Below are 24,861 nucleotides of genomic sequence, written 5' to 3' on the forward strand. Positions count from 1 at the left end.
GGAGGAGTTCAAGCCCCATTAGTCTGAGTTTGGACCCAAGCCGATCAAACTGTACCATGGTGCACTTTGCCATTTGATAATAACAGGATTGAATTAATCTGCTTCACAATGCGAAAACCAGGTTGATGGATGCTCAAAATGATTGTTCGACCCCTAGTTTCTGCCATATTTTTTAACATGTCAATGATCTGCAGTGCTGAGGTACTGTCTAGCCCTGATGTTGGCTCATCCAGGATTAGCACCTTAGGGTCATGGATCACATCAACACCAATGGAGACTCTCCCTGCGCTCTCCTCCAGATATTCCGCGTATCCATCATTTCCCACCCTGGTATTTGCCACATGATCAAGTCCTAGCTCTTGCATTAATGACTTCACCTTGGAGCTTAATTCCGAAGGCGGGAGTTTCAGCCTTAATTTTGCACTAAACATCAGTGTTTCCTCGACAGTAAGGAGCGGGAACAGCATGTCCTTCTGAGTAACAAACCCTGAAATCTTGTTAAAGTTGGCTGTTTCAGTGACATTGCCATTAATGAGAATTGAACCTGCTTGTGGGGTGAGCTTGCCTGCTAGTATTTCAAGCAAGGAAGATTTTCCTGCACCACTCGGCCCCACGATAGCGAGATTTCCCATGGCTTTGCTCTGCAATTCACCTGGTTTAGCACTGTTCTCACGCCTGAAGATGATGTTGCTTGATGACCTTGCTGATCAGTCTCTCTTTTGAAGATGCTAAATGGGTTTTCCTTGTTATGACTGTAGATTTTGTAAGTTATGCCTAGTGCTTCAATCTCACAACCTTGTTTCTTCATTGAGCTCTAGTCTCTAGAAGAATATTAGGTGCTCTCTCTCTTCTCTCTGTCTGTGTGTGTCTTTATAGCTGCTTCTGTATTTTTCTAATCTATGTTTCTGAAGTTTTATAGCTGGAAGTGGCGGAGTTGAATATGTTGGTTGTTTCACAAAAAATCTACGCAACACATTCTTAATTGTACACCCTATTTTTAAAAGTCGGTTTTTTAATAATTTGAGTAAACTTTTTCATTCATATACGGTGTAACGACTAACAAGGTAACACTAATACATACACGTATATTCATAACACATTCAGTTTTAAACATAAAAATCTAGCTCATAACACGTATATTCAAAATTGACTTACTACAATTGTATTGTGCACCCGATGCACGCAAGACAGTACAACGTTCTCGAATAATGGGGTGTTTAATATGTTTTGGCTGGAGCCTGGGGTATAACTGAAAACAGTGAGTGGTGTTCTACTATGCTCTTGTGACTGAAATATGGATTCACGTGCTCTGTTACAAGTAGCTCTTCTTTCTTATTTGCGTCTTAAAATGAAATTTGGAGGTTGGCTTTGGAAAATTGTATAGTTCACATGCTAAGCTAAAGTTTGGCATTGGCATTATATACTTGTAGTTTATTTTGTTTTGGTTGTTGTTTTGTGATTTTAATAATACTGTATACAAATTTGTAATCTGTTTGCAATTATAATCCCAAGCTAGCATATTTAGTCACGGTGTGACAATTTTTATTTTCTAATACTATATGGTCTATATCCTAACATGACTAAGAAGCAATATAAAATTATAAATACAATTACAATTACAACTACCAGTAAAAGATAAAGAGCATATGATTATGGCTTAAAACAAAAGAAGCTAGATTTAACAGCCACAATCTTTATAACATTAAATTAAATTAAATATTTACATACATTAAAAATGAATTAAATAATTCATGACATTTTTGTAATTGAATCATATATGGTACAATCAATCATACATTCTTATTTTATTTTTATGTGCTTGCTTGTTTTTGTGATTTTTATCAAGTTTGTATTCGATGCCCAAAGTATGATGAATGTCATTGAAAGAAGAGTGGCCAAGTGTTTCTCTCAAGGGTGTAACCATGTTTTAGACATCCTGGTCGTAAAAAAATTATATTCTTAAGCTAGCGAGTTTATGATTACTAGTTTTAACACTAAACACTTAACCATTGAACTATATCATATTACATGGTAAATTTTTTTTTTTTTTTTATTATTTATTTTTTATATAATTTGTGTAAACAATACCTACCACTAAATTGTTCGACTTCAAAACTAATTATTTCATTAATAATGAATAACCATGCCTTATAAAAAGCTTGACATAACTCTTACAACTAGTATTTGAACAATTATACCTTCTAAAATATTTATTACTTATAATTCTCAATAATGTTAATTGCCTTTTTTTTTTAACTTGTAAGAATAGTATGCAAACATTTAAACCAAAATATGTGTTTACATACTTCGTAAGTTTTCTCATTAATGCGGTTAACAATTAAAGTTATACCTAAGTCCAAATCAAAAGAACTCTTAGACATAATGGATATTATGTATCGCGCTCATTAGCCACCATTAATAATAGTGGTCAATGATTAGTGTGATTGGGTTGGGCTAAGAACGAGGTTGCCTATGACTAAGTAACCGTAGACTCGTAGAGTGAGGGAGAACCCAAACTCAATTGTGGGTCAAACGCCATTTGTAAGAAAGGTTTAACTTTGTTAGGGTTTATCTGCTAAAAAAATCTCAACAAAAATGCAGAGAAGATGTACGACGCCATTGATGCACTCACTTCGAAGCTTCAGCACCACCACTAGTAGTACTAACACTGATAAGATCGTCTCTTCTGTGCTCTTCGAAGGCTTCCTGTTGTCATCCCCAAATCGACCCTGTTATTTACGCCTTTCAGGAATTCTCGTAAGCCCTAATTTTTACTACTTTTTTCCGATTTTCAATTTGTTGAAGTGGAAAAGTTTGTCGTTTTTCATTGTTTATTTTAATTCGGGATCAAATGAGCTTGGAATTGAAAAAATTGTTACTTGATTTTTGGTGATTGAATGATGAATTTGATGAAAGTTTAAATGTTTAAATGTATATGTATAATGAATGTGAAAGTATACTTTTAGAGTTACGATTGTGATTTCTGGAACACATTTTCGGAAAAAAGAAAGATTTATCGAGTGCATTTTTAGGGCAATTATTGCCTTTTTGCCTGGTGATTGAATAATAAATTTGATGAATTGCTGATATTTGTAAGGTTGAATTTATTTGAAGAACAAAATTGGACTTCCGATTATGAATTTTAGGGGTACATTTTAGTATAAGATGAATTGGGTTTAGGGGCAGTTTTTGCCTTGAGCTCAGAACAAGTGGTTAAGCAAATGCTATGAGTCACACTTCCTATGTGCGGCAAAGAAATGTCATTTTCGGCTTCGATTTTGTGACCTTTGATCGGTTCTGCTCAGAAGATAATTGTGTTGGAGTTAATTTAGAAGTTAGTCTTTTAATTGGAAGCTTAAGGGGATGGTTCTAGTCTACTGAGGATGAGGACGGATTTGAAACAGCTATGGTTAATAGTCCATTGTTCTGTAACTCTACAAGCCTAATTTATAATTGTCAGCAAAAATGAATATTAGTTTGAACACTGCTATATAGTATATATGTAGTAGGACTTTGAATCGCTTCAAAGCTGAAACTGATATATATCATGTTGCTTGAAATTTGGATGATTGCCTAGGTTACTTTTACATTGGCACTGGGTTAGGATAAATATAACATCTGACAATTGTATTAAGACTCTTCATTATGTCGTGTATAATTGCGTATGTAGTCGTGTTAGATACATAGCGTGACATGGTCTCATAGCCTCATAGGTATGGTCACTGGACACTTTATTTTGGACTGGAAACATGCAAACTTTAAAAATAGCTGGTTTTGACTCTAGAAACATGTCCAACACTAGTAGCCATGTGTGAGATTTAGGCAATTAGGCATATGATTGGTATGGCAGAAAATGGATACACAATGAAAAATATGGTGTTTCTAGGATGGGACTAAACCTTATCGAGTGTTCTCAGGAAAGAAGAAAGGAAGGGGATTGGTAGAACTGTAGAAGCTTCATTCCAAGTTCTACATCATGAATTATCTCAATGGCTCACTTTTTTTATACATGGAAAATATTGTCATGCAACTCACTGCATTTGTTGAGACCTTGTATCTTCTTGGCTCCCATCTGTGAATAAGTGAAATTTAAATATTTAATACCCCGTAATCTGCTGGATATGACTAATGATGCAAGATTTTTCAGAAAATTATGCTATTAAATGTAATAACTTCCGCATATACTGTATTGTAGTAATTTCTTGTGTGTCCTACATAGATAAGTTATTTTGCACCTCATTTAGTGAAGTTTTCTTGTTTGATTATGTATAGGTTTCGATGGAAGCAGCAATATCGACGGGTATATCCTGATGAATTCTATAAGAAATACGAAGCTCGGTAATTGCTTAGTTTTACAATCTTATCTGATCTTTCCCTCATCTAGTTAATGTCATGAGATTGGATATATGTCTCATAGGATAATCGTGAGACTAATTGTTGCAATTTAGGGTTGATGGAAACTATTATCTGTATATCATGTTGTTACAGTTTTGAGTTCCTCCCTCTGTTTCATCACAATTACCATATTTGGTGGAATATAATATTTGTTGCATGCTACAAAAAATGGTTTGGAAACATAATCTACATATATGTCTATTATAATGTTAACCATTTATCTGGCATGATAATTAGTTAACACCCTCTGTGTAGGTGAATTATTGTGTCTAGATGGCTTGTCATATTGGTGTTCTATTTACAAACTGGTTTATTTTTGTCCTGTATTAACGTGCTATAGCTATTGGCAAAATTATGAAAGTGAATTACAATCTAACCCACTAGAGATCAGAGTGATGTAATATTTCAGTTTGTAATTCATTTGTTGCCTAATTCTGTAATCTAGCTCCAAATGAGTAGAATTTGGCTTGTAGAAGTTGTGAATGACCTAAGCTAAGAAAATATAAGTCTGTGACTGTAACTAATTACAAATCTAGGTTAGGTTTATTATATATGCATCTTCAGTAAGCTCTTTTCTTGTTCTTCTTGGTGTCAACTCGTGCATTATCCATAAACCTATTACCTACTTATGTTTATCCTCTTTGTTTGCATTTTCTGGCAGAGGAAAGGGTGATTATCAATTGACTACAAACCAGCTTCACGGATCACTGAAGCTGACAAAGCAAATGATAAAAGGTATTAGAAGGTGTTTCTGTTATGCATAGCATTTTTGTGTCACTAGTTTCTGATACATTAGATCCAATCGGATAGGCTGGCAGAACAAATACTTTTGGATCAAAGGTGATTGGGATTTAGCCACTTTGTTATTGCAGGTGCTGGCTACATACAGCCGACCCCCACCCCATCCTGTCATAAGTGAGAGCCTCTTAGTAGGTTTAATGTCTTTGTTGCAATTTGATGCATGAATTTTACTTGATTACTCATCTTTCTGAATATTACTATACTTGATGCATATATTTGATGCAATTTGATGCATAACTTTACTTGATTACTCATCTTAGTAGGTTTAATAGTTTGAAAAGATTGCTCAGTTACATGATATCCTGTAATTAATCAGTTAAGACTGACTCACATCTTATGGTATTTTTGCCGCTGTTGTCCTCTATTTTTTGCTATCATGTTAAATCAATGATCTCCACTGTTCGATGTACCTTGACATGCTAGTTTTTATCGGCATCTTCTTCCTTGGGATACCAAAAATAATCAAAAGAATAACCTTACTGTGAAGTAAAAATTTGCTATAGCTGCTTCGTCCACGTGATTTCAGAGTATGCTGTTAGTGCCCCAAACTTCTTTTCCCATTTTTCCTTTTTTAGCTTTTTAATTTTGGTCATCTTTGTGTGGACAACTGTATGTGTGAAAAGCTTCATATAAGACCTTTACCTTCCTGTTCGAAAGAGTGGGGATGTGTTTCTGTGAATTGTTTATTGTGGGTCTGGAATCCTTGATATATGTTTATGTATAATAAGCATTAAACTATTTCCATTTTTTCCTTTAAGGTCACTGCAAAGAGCTCTAGATCGGAGGCTCTATCTTCTCCTTCATGGAACTTCTTATGGCTCTTCTGATGGGAAGCCTGTTTGGCATTTTCCAGAAAAGGTCTATGATAATGAAGAGACGCTGCGGAAGGTTGGTAATTTTAGAAAGTGGTCTCACGTCTTTGTTTTTTGTCTCTTTTTTTCCCCTCATAATCCACTGCTCATTTCAGTGTGCAGAGTCTGCTCTACAATCTGTTCTCGGTGACCTTACACACACATATTTTGTCGGAAATGCACCCATGGGCCATATCGCTGTACAGGCAGCTGACAAAGCAGATCCATTGAAGGTGTGTCTCAATGTACTGCACAAATAAATTTTCATCTGTTGTAATTTTATGCCTAAAACACAGAAATGAATGATCTTATCCTTTAATTTTTTATAGCAGAAATTCTTCTTCAAATCACAAGTAATTTCAGCGAACAAGATTAACGTTAGTGGATGTGATGATTATGTTTGGGTGACCAAGGATGAACTATTGGAGTATTTCCCTGACCAAGCTGAGTACTTGAAGCAGATGATTATTAGTTGATTGGCATATGGTGGTAACCAAAGATTAAAAGAGTAATATTGTAGACCTCCTTAGCCTTCAACTACTAGAGTACATGTATTGTGATCTGTGGAGTCATCCAAAATTCATGCTAAATTGTGACTTTGTGAGGCGATAGATGATTAAGCTGTTCCAAGTTTTGTTTTGGTTTCCTGAGGAAGATTAGGTTTTCCGTTCGTGGTATCTCAGCAGCGCATCCGAAGTGCAATCTTTTGAAAATAAACTATGCTTCTATTACAAGGCTAATGAAATTTTGTTTGTTAATCTTGTAACTATGACAGTTTAATTGATCAAATATATCCAATGATGTTCACTGAATAGGAAGCACTAAATTATAAATGCAAATATGCTATTTATATATCAAATTCATATGTTTTTTAAGTCGTCATATGTTCTTATATTGAAGATTCTATAACTCCTTTCAAATTGGCAGAAGAGCCCTTGATCAATAGGTGATTTCATATGATTTTACTGATGTATAAGGGCGTGTTCATCCCATAGACTTAACTTTGACTTTCAACAAACTTTTACCTTCTTATTCGAATACAAAATTATTTACCTTTTTACACTTTAAAATTTAATTGACTTAGAAAAGTTCTTTTGCTTCTAATCAATCACAACATGTTAACTTTTACACTATTCATATGCTATTGTTAATCACATTATTTTAGTTAATAATATATAAGGCTCAAATGTAGTTATATAAAACATTGTTGGGTTAAGTATGATGGATTAAGTTTGATGTATGTTTTTTATTATATCTTCTTACAAGGTAGTTTTTAGACAATGATGATCAAAGTTGTGTATGAAGAATTGGAGGGAGTAGCTTTTAGAATTATTTAGCATTGAAGACATTCCTCACACTTGCCAAGACCTCTAAGGCTCTAATTACAAAGGGATACTATCCCCTTCACCAGTTGATCTAAACACTTGGTGGTGTAATACACTCGTTAACATTTAGACTTGTATAGTAGCAAAGAATAATAAGAAACTCTAAATTGATCAAAAATTGCACATTTTAACACCAAAAAAAAAAAAAAAAAAAAAAAAAAAAAAAAAAAAAAAAAAAAAAAAAAAAACTCTACTGTCTGTATTATCTAGAAACAGAGGCTAATTTTATGACCCAAATTAACCAAATAGCTTAACTTCAATAAATTCATTATACATGTTGAACGCTCCTAAACAATGTGCATCATTCCTAACTCACTGCATTGCAACCAAAGACCTGCAATTTGGCAGAGTTCTTCATTCTCACTTCATAAAAACATCCTTCATTCTCAACTCTTTCATATCGAACCGCCTTGTTGAGTTGTATTCCAAATGCAACTTCATTGAGAGTGCCCAGAAAGCTTTTGATGATCTCCCTGAGAAGAATAGTTTTTCTTGGAACACAATTATATCTGGGTATTCTAAAAATGGTCTTTTTGATCATGCACACCAACTGCTTGATAAATTGCCTGAACCAGATATTGTCAGCTACAATTCTGTAGTTTCTGGGTTAGCCCATTATGGGTTTTTTACTGATTCTTTGTCTTTTTTCAAGAAGATGCAAAATGTGTGTACTGGGTTTGGGTTGTTCTTGGATGAGTATACAATTGTCAGTGCTGTTAGTAGTTGTGCTGTTTTGGGTTCCAAAAATATGTTGCAACAACTTCATAGTGTGGTGATTATGCTTGGATTAGAGTATGATGTTGTCGTATGTAATGCTTTGATTGATGGTTATGGTAAATGTGGTCATCCTGATTTATCTTACTCGATATTTGCTCGAATGCCTGAACGAGATATTGTGTCATGGACTTCGATGGTTTCTGCCTATGCCAGAGCGTCTAGGATGGAAGATGCTTGCCTGGTTTTTCAGCAAATGCCTGTAAAGAATTCAGTATCTTGGACTGCATTGATCACGGGTTTTTCTCAAAATGGAGGAGGAATTGAAGCTCTCAATCTCTTTGATCGGATGCAGAAAGATGAGGTTCCACCTAGCGCCTTTACATATGTTGCTGTGTTCGGTGCTTGTGCTGATTTAGCACTCATAGAGAAAGGGAAACAACTTCATGGTCGAATCATTAGATCAAACACCAGAGTTCCGTTGATGAATTCTTTTATCTATAACGCTTTGATTAACATGTATTGCAAGTGTGGAAACATGAGATCAGCAAGGCTGGTTTTCGAGAGGATGCCAGAAAAGAATGATGTTTCTTGGAACTCCATTATAAATGGGTTGGCTTATAACGGACATAATGAAGAATCAGTTGAAATGTTTGAAAGGATGATTGTTAGCAAAAGTAAAGCCTAATGAAGTCACATTTCTCGGAGTGTTATCCGCTTGTTGCCACACAGGTCTAGTTGATGAAGGCATGAGAATTCTCAACTTAATGACAAAGCATGGTTTGAAGCCAAGACCAGAACACTGTGCTATCATGATTGATTTGCTTGGAAGGAAGAACAGACTTAACGATGCAGTAGAGCTTATTGAGAGAGCTCCTGCTGTTTCTGATCATGTTGGAATGTGGGGTGCACTCTTAGGTGCTTGCCGGGTCCATGGAAACACGGATCTTGCTCGTAAGGCTGCAGAAATGCTATTTAAATTGGAGCCAAGTAATGCTGCAAGATATGTAATGCTGTCTAACGTTTATGCAGCAGGTAAAAGATGGGATGATTCTCGTCATGTGAGAAGGCTTATGGGTGAGAAAGGATTGAGAAAAGACGCGGGTTTAAGTTGGATTGAAGTAAAGAATATCAGGCATGAATTCGTTGCCAAAGACATGTCACATAGTTTTCGAGAACATATATATGAAGTTATCCATGAACTGGTGGATCAGATGAGTGAAGTGGGATATTGTCCTTGTGTTGAGATAGGTCTTGAAGAAGATGAATTGAGTGATTATGATCCAGGTTTTTTTATATGACTTAATCAACTACTGATTATTTCTGATCATGTAATAGTGTGGTTTCATCCCTCTGCTTTTTCTTCAATTTCAGCTGTAAAATCATCTACCTCAACTAATTTGTGAAACCCAAAAATGAGGTTTCGGGAGTAATCCATTGGGTCAAAAAAATATGCGATTTCGTGTAAATAGACTAACTATGCATGTTATATACATTACACTCATTTTATTCAAGTTTTTGCCTTAATATTTAAATTGTATAAATTTTCCAAACAATGTAGGAAGAAAGTGATTGAAGTTGTACATAAAATGATGCTAACATACAAGCGGTGTATAAAAATAATATAATTGTCTTTATCTTATTCCAAATTGCAAGAGAGTTTACATAAATGAATCTTCAATATCTGCACCAACTCCAAATTGTTTTCTATGTATTTTTAAGGGTAGCTCACGTTCTCACCGGCTAATTCAGAACGTACTTAAATCTGACTAATTCGAATTCAATTTGAGTCGGGCTCCAGTTAAAGGGAAAGTTCTCACAACAAATGATGTTGCATTTCAAGCTCTTATTGGTTTATGGTCAATTTTGTTGAGGTCATTTGTTCCGCCTTCCTTCTACTACAATGGCTATCTCTAGATACCATGATTTTAAAAAGGAAATAAAAAATACATAAGGAATTCATCATAGATTGAATTGAATGAAGTATACAAATTGTTACAAAACTTCTCCCAAGTCCTAATATAAAATAATACAGAGAGCAATTTGTACCCTTTTGAGTACAAGAATACACATTCCGCTTCTTTGATAAGACAAGCTGTTAACAGAGCTGAATTAAGTGCAATCAGCATATATACAAAGGCAATTAACAGTAAACACATATGACCTGAACCTAAACATCATAATGTATTTCTTTTTGTTCCTCTGGAAACAGCTTTTTATGAAAAGGCAAGTTGTCAATCTTTCTCGAGACTATAAATTCATCGTCATTCAACTCCCAAAAAGACCAACTTCTTGTTAGCAGGCTTCGGTAACAAAAATAATTAGCTACAAAACACTACTGCTATTTTCTAAAACCTCATTCACCAAACAACAATTAGCTCTTTTCTTCCTTCCTTCATAAAAAATAAAAAAAATAAAAATTAGCTCTTTTCTTCCTCTTCAGTGTCACAAAGAACAGCTCCTCTGTTTTTAGCTCTGCAGGGAGTACAAGACATTGATTAAGATAGCTTAAAATTTTTAAGCAGTGTAAAGCACAAAACAGCAAAAAGGTCTAAGTTAACAGCTACTAATAGCAGATACAGCATACCTGCGGTATGCAGGTACAACACGATGAACAACTTTAGCAGATTTTGCTTCAGCAACTGCCTGTTTATCTGGGGTGAAGAAGAGAATACAAGAAGTCAAATTTGTTCTCAAAGCATTTACAAGGCAGAAGTAACAATTACAACAGCTAACTTCAGATCTGGGCCAGTTTATTAAGTGCTTGTCAAGTTAAGATTGTTCGACATAATTGAGGGCCGAATAGATGATTTTCCATGGTTCCAAATTAAAGGTTCTTTTTTTTTTTTTTGGGTGTTCCTCATAATTTATTTACGGAGTACTAAAGATTCGCCAGCTTTGAGCAAGAGCGTAAACCCTTAAATGGCGTTGCCATGGTGGTGGGGGTGAGTGACTGAGTTCTGTGAATGAGATTTACAAAAATGTAAACTTATATGATTAGAAACAATGTCATTTGTAAGTTTGAGCAAGGGTATTATAGTTTGCTGCAAAAATATCATTAAATAGTAAAACATTCCTGAAAAGTTGTTTTGAATAGCTCAAATTTGGAGCTTCTAATTCTCATCTTTGCCAAAGCTATTTTGGGCTTCCGTAGAAACAGAAACAACATTAATTTTAATCCCCACCCACCCCAACAATTGGCCTAATCACTGAGAAAGTTGGCCAAAAGCACTTAACTCCTTAGACTGCTTAATCAGTACAAAGAAAAAGGATGCCAAAGATGAAGGCCAAATTAACAACTGAAAAGCCTTGTATTCACGACTCGCAGTTCTATTTTTTTCTTTCTTTGGGAGAGGAAAATGATTGAAGACAATAAATCCCAGTAAACTAGTCAAGTGTGCATGGAGGAGTCTGCTAATCAAACAAAAGATTACATTCACAAAAGAAAAGAAAATTTTCCAAATGAAACATAATGCTCCGTAATATATTCGCAAAAATTTTTGGTTTAGAGAAGATAATGATTCAGATAAAATGTGATTATAGGAATAAGATTTGCTGGTCTAGCGGAGTAAAAAGGTATCAAGATGAAAGAATAGATGATAGAATAATCAAGAAAATTACATTCACCAAACAAATTCAAAGTGGTTTTAAAGAGATGTCCTTACTTTAAAAGAAGGATCATACTAGCCTCTCCAAGGACTGTTGAATAGTAACCAACTAACCATAGAATAATGGCTACAAAGAGGATTCAGGATACATTTTTATGGCATAAAATAAAAACAAATGTTAGTTAATTAAAATTACATACCTGAGGAATTCAGTGCAGCAGTAACAGATGCAGTGTCGGAGTACATAGGAAAAACTACATTCCCACTCCCTGTTGTTTTCTGTAGCCTTTGCTGGTCCGACTGCATCATATCAAGCTTCCTCTTAACTGCTTGGCTCTTTTCCTAAGGGACGGAGAAAAAAAATGATGGTCCAAGAAAAAAAAAAAAAAAAAAAAAAAAAAAAGAAGAAAGAAATTTAAGAAGAAAGAAGCTTGAGGATTGATGCAGATCCCACAACATATGATACCAACTAAAGCAAATGTTAATTCTTTCACATCTACTTGATAAGCAATTGGCACACTAATATCTGGATGAGAAGCAACGCTTGAAACTTAAATAAAGCAATATAGCAAAAGAAAATTACACATAATCATCAACAGTCCTCAAAATCCAAGATTTATGGTATCTTCCTTTAACATGGACTAAAAAGCATTTAGTGCAGCTATGAAACCAAAAATTAGCAATGACCATTGTGACCAACGAATGCCATCTAATTACAGTGTAAAAATATATTATGACCTAGACAGGAATCCTAAGAAACGGATAATGCAGCAAAAGATATATTATGACATAAACTAATATACCTTTTCTGCAGAAATCATTTGGGTCAATTGACAGCAGCGCTCTTGCTCTGGATAAACATTCAAACCAACTGTTTAATGAAAGTTGCACAGAATTGTAGACATGAAGTTGACAGGAAAGCATGAAGGCAAAAAAAATTCAAGATTATCATAGCAATATAGCATTGCAATGCATACTTCTCAACCAAAAAACAAAATACTAAGTAAAAATCAATATGAAAATTTCACCTATCCGTTCCAATGAGATGGATAAAACATGCCATCTTTATTATATACTTCATTTTCGTAGTTCGGTACTACTTGTCTACGTGCTTTAATTTAGGGTCTACATAGAATTACCTATCTGCTATCTCCAATAGTCCAATTACAGCAGAGGTGAAGTTTCACAAAGGCACAAAGTTATCTCCCAGCTTTGCTCGAGAAAGACACTTATGGGAAATTGGAATCAAAATGACAAAGAAAGTCATTTAAAAACTTGATGCAAGAGATACTTCCTCTTGCAAAGATAGAAAGAGAAACGGAAGATGAAATCTCACTATATACACAGATAATACCATTTTTTCATGGATAATATGTCACCAATCCTATAAGATTCTTTGTTCGTGTGGGGGGGGGGGGGGGGTTGAGGCTCTGTGGTTCATTTAGATGTTATTTAGAAGTTATTTGAATTCATAGCTTTACAAGCGTAGAATACAACTTACAGTAGAGAAAACAATTTCTCAATGCAGATTTTAACTCAGCTCAGAATAGACGAAAACAATGCTCATTCAACCTGCATACTACAGGTATGGGGCCAAGCCGGCCAACACCAACTAGCTTCAAGCAGCTTTGTCAGGCATCTAATACACACAAAAAAAAAAATGTTCATGACTATTTGTCTGTCTTTTCTTTACTGATTAGACGTTGCAAATTTCGGGAGAAAATTTCTTTCTCCTCACTTTGATTCAGAATTTTAGCATCACAAGTTTATCTTTGATTCCAATGCGAAGTTCACCCAAAGGCTAGAACTGAAGTATGATTCCTCAGGTTTATATTCTGAGATGTATTAACAGTCACATTATAATGAGCTTCTTATTGTGACAAAGGCTGGGTTAAGTGTCTAAAATATTAATAACTTTTAGTCAATGTCAGTACATGTAATAATGTTGTAAATGGCACTTCAATCTGCCGAAGTATTCTAAGTTAATACCTTTCCTATATTGGTCATCATGCCAAAATAAGTGAAGTAGACTAGCAAGTAGACTAGAAAAGGAAGTATAGCAAATGGAAGCAGGAAAAACCTTTTACAAAAGATTCTTGCAGGATATTGTATGCCCTGTAGAGCTCCAATGACATATTTGCCACAGCTCCACTTGCAGAAGAAGGTCCAAGCTTAGTAAGTGAAATAGATATTAAGGGCATTCCTTTAGTTTTACGAGCAATCAATTTTGCAGATGTAACCCCTACAACAAAGTAAAAATTGACAATATATTAGATTTTTGCAACTTGAGTCAAGATCAAAAGTTATAAGCAGATATGGAGCATGAAACAGATGCCGGATCACACATAGATTTTTTTTATTTTTTTTAATGATGATCACACATAGATATATCATCATAAATCACATAGTAAGAAAAATCGGTCAATTCTGGGGAAAAAATCAAGCTAGCTGACAACAATCTTATGAAAAATAGAAACATCATGGAAAAATGCTATTGACATAACAAAGACATCAAGTTATTGACTTCTTGTCAGCATCATAAGTTCAGAGCCCAAGAAAGTTGGTAAGGCACAATCCACAAAAACTCGACAAAAAAAAAATATAATCAAGAGAACAATTCAAAAAACATTTACGAAGGAGAAAGTGGTAGGCTTGTAAAAGGATCAAAGGAACAGAAAGCAGAAGGAATTTTTTTAATTTAAAACATCATTATTATGGGCAGTTCAACAGATAAGTTAGTGCTTCAGCAACTCACTGAGTGTTTCTTTATAACAAAAGGAAAAAATAAAATAAAGGAGCCATGCTGAAACAGATTGTTTTTTTAGGTAAAAAAAAAATACCACTTAATTTAGGCTGCCAATCCATAATAAGCTTCACATCTTTTGATGTAAAAGAAGCAATTACATAATTCATAAAGTCAGAGCAGGAACCACCGATGCCTATGCTATCTCTCTGCACAAAGATAAACCAAGTTAACATGAATAATTAAAAAGTAAAAATATCATGAAGGGCATTAAGCTTTAATCCATGTACTCATATGCCAAATCTCACACTATCTGGAGGAATCAGAACTGCAACTATAAAAAATCCTCTATCCACATGCTATATTCAAATAATATACTATAAACTTTTCTACTCTCGGACCAGGACGAAAGGTCGTAAAGATTAGGAATGAGAGAAGATCTAAAATGAATACGACAAAGTTTTAAGGATTTATTATCCCTATAACTGCCCTAATATGTGCAAGTGGAATATTGAACCAAAGTACTACCAATAACAGTGAAACCTGCAAGAAACACAAGAATAAACAATAGTGGCAAATTACCACCTCAAATATTTAGTCATACCAAACTGCTTCCTTAATATTCACCGAAAACAACCCATTAACCAAGGCTTCCCTTCTAAGGATCATATTATTTGCAACATTTAATACAATGAACGTATCCTATTATTTGCAACACATGTTTTCTCTCCCAAAGTTGTCATTTCTTTCTATCTCTCTCCTCATCACATGCATCACTATCTTTCTCTCTTCATTTAACACCCACAAATAAATTTTGCCTAGGAGTCCATGCAACCCTCCAAAATTGCAAATAATAAGAGACAGAGGTAGTATATCTTTATAGACTTGTTTTCTTGATTCATCAATGTCCATCTCATAATATGTCTTTCTAAACTATGGCTCACATACTCAATGGTAAGATATTGAAGTACCACCAAAACATTTTATTTGCCAATTTTCTAGCCCTAACAGTATACTAAATACATATAAAACCCTTAATTCACTAAATAAATAATTCGCCCGATATCTGGTGAAATTAATACCAAAATAAACATTTTGGAACCAATTTGCCTTACAACAAATGATATAACTTGCTACAATTATAAGTTAAGAGGGTTAATTCAACACTGCAACAAACTAAATGGAACAATGCGATACTTATACTTCAGTGTTTTAATTATAGCATTTGAACAACATTAAAAATATACAGGCATATGGAATTCTGAAAAACGCCCCCAAAATTGTCAACTATACATACAATGATCAATGGACATGATTATAGAACCCATTTCTTGAATCCACCTCATCACAACAGGGTTTTTTAGGGTTTCATCCAAAAAATAGCTATAAAATTACCCAGAAAACTACCACAAGTCCACAAGTATTAACATGTATATGAAATTCTGAAAAAAGCCCCCAAAATGCCAAATTTCACATACATCGATCAAGGACATGATATTAGAACCCATTTCTTAAACCCCATCTCATCACAGTAGGTTTTTTTACTTTTTGGGGTTTGATTATAAAAAATAAAAAAAATAAAAAAAAAAAAAAAAAAAAAAAAAAGTTAAAAGTACCCAGAAAAATTCCACAAATTTGGATTTTTTGCAGCTAAATTTCTGAAAATAAGGAAGAAAAAGAATTTATACCATGTCATCGAGTTGGTGAACAGAGCGAAGAGCCTCCCAAGTGTAGGAACGAAAATCAGTGACATGAAAAGCGAGGTGAGAGGAGTCAACTGCAAAAACCCTGAACAAAAATGGGTTCAACGCCGTAACTCCATCGCCATTAGAGGTAGCAGAAGTTACAAACTCTGGTTTTGCTTCGCCGAAAATGGGTTGAAATTCTTCCAAATCAAACCCCATTTTCATGTATTGGTCCTCGAACCCGTTGCCTTAGTAGTATATATTGTCTTTTGAATTTTGAAGGGAAGAGGGTGTCAGGGTGTGGGGGATTTTTTTGTGTGGCTCCACTTCACGTGATCGAATTACTTGAGTTATTCAGTTAGAGATTACTCGAGCTAGCTTAACCGAGTAATCCCTGAACGAGTAATCCGCTGAATAACTCTTAACCGAGTAACCTCTCAAGTAACCCCTAACTGAACCCCCCAAGTAAACCCTGACCAAGTAACTCGAGTAACCCCCGCCACACGGTGTGACCAGCCACATACAAAAATTTGCCAAGAAACAATTCTAGTATTCCATCTTAGATAAAAATCTTTCCTTTTATAGACTATTCCGTGTTTAGATAATTCTCGACCCAAGTTCGACTTTTGAAATTAAAAGTTATTGAAATTTATATATATTATTGAAATAGTATAAATCTATGGTCAATCATAATACAGAGTATAAAAATTTGATGTGTGGGAATTAGAGTTTGAGGATTATACAATTGGATTAGGATTGAAAATTGATTGGTGGGAATTGGGAATTCATAGAATACGGAGTATGATTCAATCAACAAAAAAAAATTATCACAACACAAGTTCAGGCTAGCAGGTTAGCAACATAGCATGCCCTACAAAAACTCGGCTTGAGACGCTCACCTTTAGCATCTACGAGAAATTTTAAAAAGAAACTACGGAGTACCGAGTATTCGAGTAACAAAAACGTTCTTGCCCTCTTTAAGAAAACATTGTCGGCCAAAAAAAAAAAAAAAAAAAAAAAAAAAGAGCAAATTCATGCAAATCAGCCGCGCTAAATCAAAGAAATCAAACCCAAATCTTCTGTCACTTAGCTCAGTGAAGATGCGGAATGTCAGAGTTTCATCCAAGAAATCATCTTTGTTAACTCGCACTCTCTATATAATCCTTCTTTTTGCTATATCCATTTTCTTTTTTCTCCTATATTCTAAGGATGTTTTAGAAGATGAACAAAACCCACTTTTTTATAATGATTTTCAGTCTAATTCTAACCCTCATCATCAGTCTGAGCAGGTAAAATTGATTCTTATTACATGGGTAATCCCCAATTTCAATTAATTTGATATTGTTCTGTGTTCTTGAGTTTTTTTTTTTTTTTTTTTTGTAATTACAAATTTCTGCCTTTCTGGGGTTGTTTTGCCTTGTGATTCTATGTATGAATGTTGATTTTGTTTCATTTATCATTATTATTTTTATTGGGGTTTGGGAGATGATTAGATGTGATGAAGTTTGATCAATTTGCTGTAAATCTGTGTAGATTGTCTATGTTATGGAGAGAGAAATGGTTGTATGAAAGAAGATGTTTATTGAAGTTGGAAATTTAGGTGGGATAAAAAAGTTGATGAATGTACCTATAAAATATCTGTTACTTGTGCTCTAGATTGAGATTAAAATGATACTGAAGAACAATCAACTGTTTTGTTTGAGTAATCTGACATTGCTTCTATCTTTAGATAAGGAGTCCTGTGCACTTTGTTGATGAGCAATTACGGGCTTCAACGTTCAGCCGTGACCTGCGTCCTTGTGTCAAGCCTACTGCTAGATACAAAGGTTAAATGTTTTGCAGCCATTCTTGCTTTTCTTGAAGAAAGTAATAGTGGGATTATTATAACAGAAATTCTTAATTGCTACTGAAAAGTTATTGATCTTGATCGCTATCGTATCAATGTTTGCTAATGGGATATTTCCTTGACTACTTATCAAAGAGTAATAATATACTCACTAACTTGGTTCTGTATTTTCATATATGGTCAGTTGCTCAGGAATCTAACAGATATTTGACTGTAAAGAGTAATGGAGGGCTAAATCAAATGCGTACTGGTGTAAGTTACTTTGGCTTTTTTCTCTTTCGATTTGTATAAGTTTGTACAGCGGCTTCATTGAATTGATTTGCCAAAGTAAGATTCTGGCAATAAATTATTAGAATTAGGTTTTAATCCTTCTGGAAAGAAATTACTTGTAGTATTTCAACTAGAAAAAGAATGCAATTTACCCAAACGTGTGCTAGTTGATACATGCTTGAAAACTTAAATTCTAGTTTATGCGTATTTGAAGTATACATGTGTGAGTTTACATGCATTTTATGTAATGATGTATACCTGATTCTGGCCTATATATTTGAATGTCCATATATGCACATATAGTGATATAGCAATGTTGTTGAATATCCACACATTTAAGCAATGCTTTTACTCGGTTGCAGATTTACTCCTGTACCTTTTCTTGTTATTGATTTTGATGTAAATGAAGCAAACTTCCAATCAGTGAAGTTTGAACTGTACTGAATCATAAGATTCATAACCTAATCATTAAATTGGGAAAATTGCTTTCTTACCTATGTTGTATTTGTTTGCCTTTTTTCTTTTTCTTTTTCTTTTCATTGTTGTAATAAAATACTCGTTCCTAGATTGCTGATATGGTGGCTGTGGCACGCCTTATGAATGCAACCCTGGTGATTCCCAATCTGGATAAACGTTCATTTTGGCAGGATTCAAGGTCTCTTTGGCAATCCTTTGTAAAAGCTCTTCTTTGTTTATGCTCTGAGGTTTCTTACCATATTTTAGTTTTCTTGATCAGTGTGTTTGGGGACATATTTGATGAGCTCTATTTCATGAGAAGCTTGCGTCAGGATGTAAGAATTGTGAAGGAACTTCCTAAACAGCTGGAATCTGCACCTCGAGCCCGCAAACACTTTGGTTCCTGGTCAGGGATGAGCTATTATGAGAATATGACACATTTGTGGAGGGAATATCAGGTAGGCCTTTTTAATTATTTATAGCAATTGTTTTTTTGCGGTACTTGGATGAGCAATTCTGTTTCCATATTCTGAACTTTGGAGAGGAAAAAAATTTGATCTTGAGTTAAGCAAACCAGTGTAAAGCATCTGGATGGTGTTTTCCGAAAGTATAATGGAATTTGACTTGTCTAGTCATGATATTCAGGTGATTCATGTTGCAAAATCAGATTCTCGGCTTGCAAATAATGATCTGCCTCTTGACATTCAAAGGCTCCGATGTCGTGCTCTATACCATGCTTTACATTTCTCTCCTCCTATTGAACATTTGGGCAAGGTGAATTTCTACATCTACTTTGCCATCAAAAGAACTTCTAATATTTGCAAGAGCTTTCCATGTTTTCAGTGTTTCGTTTAGAATGATTTCAAGAGGCACATTATGGGGCATGTTTTAAATTAGGTTCTGACTTCATGGCAGTGACACCACAGAGACTAGTGGAGCGGCTGAGGTCACGTGGGGGTCAGTACATTGCTCTTCATCTTAGATATGAGAAGGACATGCTTGCTTTTACTGGGTGTACCTATGGTCTTTCTGATGCAGAATCTGAGGAGTTGAGAATTATGAGGTACTGATATTTATATTTGTGTAACACCAAAAGTATATGTAGCGTATGCTTCAAAGTCAAAATCTACTGCGATAAATGCTTAGAAGCACTTGTGGTTCGTAGTGAATGGAGCTTTAGTTGCAAGACAAGGACAGACAAAATATAGGCTTTCCCTAATTGCTGCCTAATAAGCAGTCATCTACAAAAAAGCAACGTAATAGACATAATCTACATGAACCGATTTGTAGAACTTGATTAGGTTTGGAGGGATACAAAACTGAATAGAAAAATTTCTTGTCAACTGATGTTTGTGGCGTATCCCCCACCGCTATTACATGGAAGATTTAACAGCCTCCCATGTTTTTTTTACATAACTAACTGATGCTTCTCTGCCCAAAATTGTCAGGGAGAACACACACCACTGGAAAATAAAGAAAATAAACTCCACAGAGCAGAGGAATGCAGGCCTTTGTCCACTTACACCCAGGGAGGTTGGGATCTTTATTAAGGCTCTTGGTTATCCTCTGTCAACATTAATTTATATTGCTGCTGGAGAAATTTATGGTGGTGCTGAGCGACTGTCTGAGCTGACTTTGCGATTTCCTAATGTGATTTTTAAGGTATGCGCTAAAATTACATGCCTTTCCTTGGTAATTGACCCCTGCATTTTTAGGACATTTGCAGAAAAGTTATCTTGGATTCCGTCATTAACTAATTCTTTGTTGGCAGGAAACGCTGGCTACCCAAGATGAATTAGGAGCTTTTTCCCATCATGCTACTCAAGCTGCTGCTATTGATTATATCATTTCTGTGGAGAGTGATGTGTTCATTTCTTCTCATTCAGGGAATATGGCAAGAGCAGTTGAGGGTCATAGGCGGTTTCTGGAGCACAGAAAGACAATTACGCCTGACAGGTAATGGGCTGCTGGTTTGAGATACCAATGTGTCTTTATCTGTCCTTAATGCTTGTGATGGAGTTCATTGTTTTTTTGCGAAGAATCAAACCATAAGATCGTTTACTAAGTTATCCTGAAACTAGAACCATTTTTCCAAATAAAAATTCCAGTTACTAGAACCAAAATTTATCAGAAGATTTGGTTTGAAGCTAGAGAAGCTCTATTGTTTCTCTGGTTGGTTGGGGTGTATCGTCTCAGTTGTTTTGTTTAAGTAACGACTATTGAAACATAAAGAAGTTGCAGTTCCTCAAGTTTGCCTCTCATGTTGGTGGTCAAAAGCATTTTTTTTTTAATGTCAATAACTATTCTGTTTTTTGGGGTCAAAACTAAAAAGATTGTAAACAATAGTCTTCCGTCCTTCACTTTGGTGGTAGGTCCCTTGGATTGACATTTTTCTAGGGAGGAGGTGGTTGCTGTCTTGAAGGTTTAGGTTGGAGATTTGGGAGTGAGAAGGAGTTTCTCTATCTATTTGCAAAAGTGGATGATACGATTCATTTCTGCATACAGCTGTCACTCTGTCAGGAGGTCTGAATCCTATGTATATCTTATCAATGTCAAGCCGTAGCTTATAGAGTCTGAAAGAATAAACTTGATTCGAATAGTATCATATTTGACTTTTTTGGTTAAAAACCTGAATAACTTGGACCACTTTTAAGTCAATAGGTTATTTAAAAACCTAAGTAATGATAATTTTATGGAAAAATGGAAGCACCTTCAAACAATGTATTGATAAAATCATATAACATAATTTTCTGACAAAATTTGGTGTTTTAAGTCTTGTGCGATAAAGGGATCCCTTGTGATTTTTATGTTTGTTTGATGTTAAAGCAAATAATATAAGATATCCTCTGCAACTGCATAGATTTTGCTTTAGATAACAAACCGAGTGATCAGTAGTGCACTACGTTCTATCTTGTGTATTTGTGTTTTAATTTTGTTATTGTTTGTAATATTATATGTTGACCTGTTTTCTGCAGGAAGGGTCTAATTGAAGTATTCGATAAGTTAGATTCTGGACAACTACAGGAAGGGCCGTACGTATCCAATATTGTCAAAAAGATGCATAGGAATAGGTAAGAGTAGAAGAGCTATACTTCAATTGTGTTTAGGAAGTGTAGGTCATTAGCCATGCATTCAGCATTAGTTTCTCCTTGCAACATAATTTCATATATCGCGCCATATTGGTAAGTGTCACACTCTCATTCTCTTTGACATTACAGGCAAGGGGCTCCAAGGAAAAGGAGTGGCCCTCCACCAGGAATTAAGGGCAGAGCACGATTCAGGTTTGAAGAATCATTTTATCAGAATCCGTACCCAGAATGCATATGCAAGTCATAGGATCATTTGCTGCAACTTGAACATGAATTCTTTTCTGTGAATCTGCTGGTGGTTTTGATTACTCCAGAGCATTTTTTGGGGCATGGCTTGACTTTATCACGATTCACAAATGTGCAAAAATGAGCTAGGATATGATTGTTACTTACCCTTTGTTGATTAAGTTTTTTTTTTTTTTTTTTTTTTAATTTTTATAAAACGATATCTTTTTACTACAATTTTGTTATCATCCCTTTTGTTAATTCTTTTTGTTTCATTACATCATTTAGAACTCTGAATTGGGTTAATGTTGTATATTTTACATTCTGATTACGGCATCAATCAAGAGTCCGATAACATCTACTGCGTAAATTAAGAGATAAAATGCTAACATTATTAACATCAGAACTCAAGCTTTCAGTCATCAGAACTCTCCTACTAATTCTCATTATACCAATCTCATCAATTTGATGTTTAATCCATGTACTAAAAATACATTTGTATATTCGTTAATCAAATGGACTATTGAGTGTTTCTTTTAACAAAAGAATTAAAAAAAGTTTCCTATGCTGAAACAGAAGAAAAGGAGACACTGCATTACCATCTTAACATCTTTGATTCTAAAGAAGCAGTTACATAATTCATGAAGTCAGAGCAAGAACCGCCAATGCCTAATTGCCTTTGCTATCTCTCTGCACACAAATAAAACAAGGTAACATGAATAATGAAGTGTAACGTTCAAAAATTTAGGCACTAAACTTTATTACTTTAATCCAAGTAAACTCATATGCCGAATCTCAGACAATTTGGAGGAATCATCAAATTACCAGCAGTATAACAATCAAGTTAGAATCTATTGGATGCCCGAGCTGTGATAGTTCTAAGCCTTGAAGAGATTTTAGCAGCAGGGGAGCCCATAATAAGGCGACATATACAGTCTGTTGCAATTTTGATAGCATCATGAGAACCCACAATGTGAATCTTGTTAGCAGCAACTACAAGCCTAGTTTTAGTAGCATTTTCAATCATGAATTTGGTCTTGCCACCTTTCCCACAAATCCTTCCAATGGCTCGGGTCAAGTGATCCCCCTTAAGTGTACGCTTGACATCCAGCATATCGATTGTAGACATATGAAAATGATCATACTTGAGAAAAACATCCCTAACTTGCTCAGGTTCAAAGCCTAACATGAAAGCTTGAACATAGCTAGCACACTTCTAAAGGTTGCTAATGTCTGGGGTGTCAGGCATAGTCTTAAGTTCAACCTGCTTCGCCTTAAGGTTCATGCGGATGTCAATTTTCATCTCATTGCGAATGGGCTCGTAAATTTGGCTTTTCCATGCTTTTACAAGTGGTGTGCGACGGTGTGGTGGTGCAGGCACAAAGCAGAACTGAAGTTCAACACTATCTGAGATTTCCTGAGGCTGAATGGCCTCAAATTTTGGCTTCCTTGCCAATTCCATATTTCGAAAAAAAATGATCAATCTATACAACTAAAGAGCATAAAACCATGAACAACAATCAGGCATTGAATTAAACCATGAACAACCAAGAACTTCGTGTTCTGCTACAAGTATTATGAAACATTATACTACCTTTGTTTCTTATTAATTGCAACAAAGGGTATTATTTGTGAGACATACAAAATTACTTTGTATAATAATAAACGGAGGTAACATTATACAATAATATTCTGGAAAAATCCCTCCAAAAACTCATTATTTTGGCTACTTTCACAATAATCACAAAGGCGACAAAAAATTATATTAAAAAAACATCACTTTAAAATACAACTAAAATTGTTTGCTTGGCCTTAACCCCCTAAGATAATCACATTGTTCATTTCAACTTTCGAAGAATATCATATTTATAATTCATTAATTTCGTTCTAACTTTAATTAAAGGGTTCTTCAACACATTAGCAACCAAAATCTAACTCAATTATCAAATTAAATTCTTCTCGCTTAAGAAATAAGAATATGAACAACAAAATACTAACATTAAAATATAACCAATATATAGTTCGATAATCAATCCACCTTTGAAGAACCCTGAATGAATTTAATTGTTGACGATTAACGCTATATTGTGAAATTGATATTTGACGATTAAATAAATAATGTTACCTTTGAAGCTGCTTCAACACAATGAAGAGAAAACTTTGGTTCTTCTGTATTTTCTGTGTTTTCACTGTGTTGCCTAGAGACTGCCCAATAGTCAATACTTATGCATAGTCATTAAGGGGTTAAATAGTCATTAAGGATTATATAGTCATTTTAGTTATTCCCATTCTGTAAAATACAGTATTTGAAGATAATTATCTTTGTTTCCCCTTGCTAGTCTCTGTTTCCCAGCTAAGTGTTAATTAAGTCGACATTAGGGCTAGTCAAGCACAACACATCAATGGTCTGATCCAGTACGAACACACTGCAAGTTTGGCACGGTATCACAGGCACGCTTATTCTAAAAATAAATAAATTAAAGGAGCTTGTATCATGACGTGATATGTGAGTCAAGCATAATTAAATTTGATTTATGAAATATGAGCATAAACCTAATATAACACGACTTTTTCTTAGCTCATGGAGTAACCTATTTAGAAATATCAAATAAGTTGGCGATATTTGGATTTAGCTTACTAGCCTTCAAGGATCTCAATTTTATACGTTCAACTAGGTTAGTTTCCGTGCCATGCACGGTGATTTTCAAATAATCATGATTTAACTATCTTATAATTAGCTTTTTATAAAAAAAAAATTAAAAAAAAAAATTAATTAATTAAATTCTAAAAACA

At 34.7% G+C, this 24,861-nt stretch overlaps 2 protein-coding genes and 3 pseudogenes across 2 annotated transcripts; 3 read left to right on the forward strand and 2 right to left on the reverse strand.

Annotated features, from left to right (window-relative positions):
• Window positions 1-55: 55 nt before the first annotated feature.
• LOC110694063 lies at window positions 56-842 on the reverse strand (annotated as a pseudogene).
• Window positions 843-2,526: 1,684 nt separating this feature from the next.
• Window positions 2,527-6,886, forward strand: LOC110694058 (annotated as a pseudogene).
• A 484-nt stretch (window positions 6,887-7,370) lies between these two features.
• On the forward strand, window positions 7,371-9,791 carry LOC110694059 (annotated as a pseudogene).
• A 295-nt stretch (window positions 9,792-10,086) lies between these two features.
• LOC110694060 lies at window positions 10,087-16,439 on the reverse strand. The gene is made up of 7 exons (XM_021871219.1): window positions 16,186-16,439; window positions 14,595-14,706; window positions 13,835-13,996; window positions 12,558-12,604; window positions 11,955-12,096; window positions 10,734-10,800; window positions 10,087-10,621 (listed from the first exon to the last, which is right to left on the reverse strand). Exons 1-7 carry the CDS (start codon window positions 16,405-16,407, stop codon window positions 10,567-10,569), a joined length of 807 nt encoding a protein of 268 aa, XP_021726911.1. The 5' UTR covers window positions 16,408-16,439; the 3' UTR covers window positions 10,087-10,566.
• Window positions 16,440-16,814: 375 nt separating this feature from the next.
• LOC110694062 (uncharacterized protein At1g04910-like) lies at window positions 16,815-22,351 on the forward strand. Its single transcript, XM_021871220.1, has 11 exons — window positions 16,815-17,471; window positions 17,912-18,008; window positions 18,213-18,280; window positions 18,865-18,953; window positions 19,035-19,212; window positions 19,400-19,528; window positions 19,681-19,817; window positions 20,203-20,416; window positions 20,526-20,710; window positions 21,730-21,825; window positions 21,973-22,351. The coding sequence occupies exons 1-11, from the start codon at window positions 17,217-17,219 to the stop codon at window positions 22,088-22,090; spliced, it is 1,566 nt and encodes a 521-aa protein (XP_021726912.1). The 5' UTR covers window positions 16,815-17,216; the 3' UTR covers window positions 22,091-22,351.
• The last annotated feature ends 2,510 nt before the right edge of the window (window positions 22,352-24,861 follow it).

The sequence above is a fragment of the Chenopodium quinoa genome, unplaced genomic scaffold (assembly GCF_001683475.1).
Source record: "Chenopodium quinoa cultivar QQ74 unplaced genomic scaffold, ASM168347v1, whole genome shotgun sequence".
Taxonomy (NCBI): Eukaryota; Viridiplantae; Streptophyta; class Magnoliopsida; order Caryophyllales; family Amaranthaceae; genus Chenopodium; species Chenopodium quinoa.